Source organism: Sinocyclocheilus rhinocerous, unplaced genomic scaffold (genome assembly GCF_001515625.1).
Source record: "Sinocyclocheilus rhinocerous isolate Xijiao unplaced genomic scaffold, SAMN03320098_v1.1 scaffold2250, whole genome shotgun sequence".
Lineage (NCBI taxonomy): Eukaryota > Metazoa > Chordata > Actinopteri > Cypriniformes > Cyprinidae > Sinocyclocheilus > Sinocyclocheilus rhinocerous.
Window position 1 is genome coordinate 134,035 of NW_015646473.1, and position 4,175 is coordinate 138,209.

Genomic DNA, 4,175 nt, shown 5'->3' on the forward strand with positions numbered 1-4,175 from the left:
GTAATGTTGAATGACTTTAGTCAATTGTTAAATATTAGGAAAAAAAGAACAATTTCCTAGAGACATCAGTAGTATATCAGTGATACTCGCCTTCAGTCATAAAAAAAGGTGCCATGAAACAAATATACATTATGTATATATATATATGAATGAATGAATGATGCATTTATATAGCACTTTATTGTGTATTGTTGTACACCCAAAGCACTTTACAATCATGTGGGGGGGGGTCTCTCCTCAACCACCACCAGTGTGCAGCATCCACTTGGATGATGCGACGCAGCCACAGTACAACGGCACCAGTGCGCTCACCACACACTAGCTACAGGTGGAGAGGAGAGAGAGTCATAGAGCCAATCAAGTGGTTGGGGATTATTAGGGGATTATTATTCATTAAGCTAAAAGTTTTTTATTGTTTTATCCTCAATTCATTATTAGTCATGCTACATATTTTATTTAAATCCTTTTTATGTTGCTGCTGAGAATCATTTTATACAACCATCAGATTATGTGTGAGTGCACACACATATTGTGATAGGCACCTATGTTCTGTTCAAATTGTTTACTTATTTTTGATATTATCCTTAAAACCAACATCTTTCTCACACCCCAGAGAGAGAGAGAGAGAGAGAGAGAGAGAGCATAACACAGCATGCAGCCGGACATGTGGACCGCAGATGCTGACCCCGGGGTGTGAGAGTTCAAAATGCATATTAAAAGTTCAAAAACATTCCTCATGACTTCATTTATAACCTGACAATGCTCAGAGTTCAACAGCCATCAATTTTCATATTGCACCTGAGATAATTAAAAGGTAATCAGTTATCGATGGAATTCCCCATAGGCCGATTTCCACATCTGGACATTATTAAAAGGTCACGGGTTAGTGCCATGTATGTGTGTGTGTAGGGGGGGGTGTGAAGGTCGCAGGGGGAAGGGTAAGGTCACGAAAGGTCAGAGGTCAGACCGGAAGTCATCAATCAAAAAAAATGACATATGGTATATCGTATTGACTACTCACTGTATAAGAAGTAACATCGAGTGTGAATATGTACTGTCGGTTTCAATCCATTAAACTGTGTGTTGGATGTGATCTGAATATTAAACAGAAATACACTTTAGAGAATTGAAGTAACTGAGATTTATTCAGAATTTACTTAAGAAATATATAACAGAACATGCTCACAGAGTGCTACAGTGTGGTTTTTTTTTTCCATATCAACTATGTGTTACATGCAGGGTTAGGAGAAACACATCATTTATTTAATTTCAGTAACAAATGCCTTACTATATTCCTGTAATCAGATTACAATTACTAACTAAAACACTAATCGGATAGTATACTTGTTTATTCAGGGAGACGTCTTTAAAAAAAATTGCATGGAGATACATTGCACTTTTATATAGCTCATGCATTCATATAAAGATTAATTCTGCAACTGAGTTCTGACATCCTACAAAGCAAGAAATTTGCCTCTTACAGTCAGAACATGGCATGTGCAACATGAGTATGATAGTTAAATGCTCATTATAATATTTGTATATATAAATGTATTTATTTTTGCTATTAAACTTGCAATGTAAGCCCTAAAGGTATGGAGCCCCTAAAGGAAAATGGTGATGGAAAGATGGAATTATATTTCAATGCTTTTGTGTTTAAAATGGGCAAGACAATGGAGACAGTCTAAACCACTCCTCTAATGTATTCTGTTAGCTGAAGTTTAGATGATTTCAAACTCACTTAAGTCAAGTCAGGAACAAAATCATTTCAATCTCTGTTCTGTATATCTTAGACCTAAACAAAATCACTTTACTTGTTAAATTAGATGTATTTATTCAAACTCTCCGTAGCATCCTTTTTTAAGTGTTTTCTCCATTCATCTGGGATCTTACCATAACCATCAAATGTATTTTTGTAGTATTTTTCAAGATCTCTCTGGAATCTGCACACAACCCACTTCCAGTAGGGCAGTTCGGAGAGATCAGGGGTGATGCTCCACTTAGCAAAAACTCCTCCTGCTTTTCTGTATTCCCTGTATAGGAATGTTTTATCATCGGCACGGAGATAAAAAGATCGATCACTGCTTGACACTGATGTTGTGCAGATCCAAACACAGAAGTTTGTTGTATCCTTGAACGCGGTCCCATTTACTCCTTTCACTCCATGGAAAACAGCACTGTGATCTTCATCATGGTTTTCTATGGTGTTGGTGCAGATGGCTCCACAGAATGGACACTGATCCCAACAGCACTGACATAAGTCATCAATCAGAAGCTGATCTGGTCTGTCTTTATAGTCCAGCTTTACTGGAAAAGTATTTGTGTCGAATCTACTGCTGATGTTTGACATTATAGAAGGAAGTTCTCTCTTTATCACATCTTCTAGGAGTTTGAAATCATCAACATCATCGTGTTTGACTCCACTGAGGTCCTTTTCAGAGAAGATCAGCTCTTTTGAGAGCTGCTGTGTGAAACTCTTCAACCACAAACCAGCATCTCCTCTGTTCACTCGAACATGTTCAGTAGATTCATCTCCTCTGTTCACTCGAACATGTTCAGTAGATTCATGTGCTGCTTCCATGATCTTTTGCTGCAGGAGTTTAATGTTCTTCTTCATCTTTGGTAAAACACGGACATTGAACGTATCAGTGATGTACCGACTGACTTCATCTCTTATGAAACCACTGAAGTGATCTCTTGTGTTATGAACATAGTTCATGTACTTGTTAAAATTCTCCTCTTCTGCCAGTTTCTTCAGGATGTGTTTCTCAAGATTTGACCTGTTTCCATTCAGTGATGGACAGTCTGTTCTCATATCATTTGCTAACTCTCTGGCAGTCTTCTTGTAGACACTCTGTTCAATGGGTTCTTTGAGTTTCTGACAGATGATCTCACCAAAAATGGCAGCTGATGTTGCTCCATGACAGTATTTCTGGAAAATACTATAATACTCTTCTCTCTTCTTCTTAACATATATTTCAGGATCATTGGCCTCTTTGAACATTCTGTGTTGCTCAGTGATCATCTTATTTGCTCTCTTACAGATGGAAAGAACCAAGTCCATGAAGAATTCATTCTTGAACACATATTTAACTGGTCCTTCCTCATGTTCTATTACTCTTGCTTTGATGTAATCTATGAGTTGTTGAATGTAGCTGATGTTGTAGCCCATCTTTGAGATGTTAAAAGACTGAATCATTTTGTCTGTCTGCTGAACAACATCATTGACTAATGATCTTATTTGGGCTTCATCCTCCTCAGAGAGATTGCGACCCAGCAGATTTTTAACTACTCTGCAGGCATTTGTGAAAAATTCGCTTGATTTCTTTAACTGTACATAATCTGAATAACTCTGCACAGATATAATATCCCTGCTGTCCTTCCGGTGGTCTGCATTAATACTTTCATAGATGTCACCGAGGATCTCTCTCATATCTCTCATTATGTCAATGTCTCTTGTTGTTTGAGTGTCTCTGCTGATTGTCTTCATCCACTGGTTCCAAAACAAACCAAACTCTTTCTTTAGTGTTTCTTCATCATTTGCTTTGTCTTTGCGTTTTAAGGCGAGTTCTTTGCTCTTTTCAAAGAGAGTGTTTTCATGATGTGTCCTCTGAGCATCAATCTCTTTCTTCAGGTCTCGCTGCTTAAGAATCTCATTTAATTTCCTCTTTGTTTCTCTTACAATGCTTTCCTGTAGCTCTTTGATTTTAATGTCAAATGATGTTTTCCACTGAATCAGTATATTTGCATCTGCGTCTTTCTCAAAGAATTCTGACACTGATTTTTTCACTTCTTCACTTGTCTTCTTCAACTCTTTGTGAAGATCAGTTTCCTCAACCTCATGAATTGCTTCATTTTCTATTTGGTTGTGCAGTTTGTTCTCAGTTTCCAGCATGGCACGGCGAAGCCTCCAGGACCACCTGCTGTATTCAGTCTCCAGTTTCCTGTAAGCTGAAATCTCCAGAGAATTTCTGAAGCTGAAGACGAATCGTTCATTCAGTAAAGCTTCCCAGAGATCATTAATACGAACTTTGAATTCTTTCATCATCATTCCATGTGATTTTGATGCATGAGTTATTATAGTTTTCTTCAGGTCTTGAATGTTCTCACAGTAGTTTGGGTTTGGTGGAGCCATGGGCGGACTGCCCTCCCAGAGCTGAGCAAAATACTTCACA

General features: G+C 37.9%; 1 protein-coding gene across 1 annotated transcript; it reads right to left on the reverse strand.

Moving 5' to 3' along the window:
* Positions 1–1,204: 1,204 nt before the first annotated feature.
* LOC107707891 (interferon-induced very large GTPase 1-like) lies at positions 1,205–4,175 on the reverse strand. Its single transcript, XM_016512000.1, has one exon. The coding sequence runs from the start codon at positions 4,133–4,135 to the stop codon at positions 1,823–1,825; it is 2,313 nt and encodes a 770-aa protein (XP_016367486.1). The 5' UTR covers positions 4,136–4,175; the 3' UTR covers positions 1,205–1,822.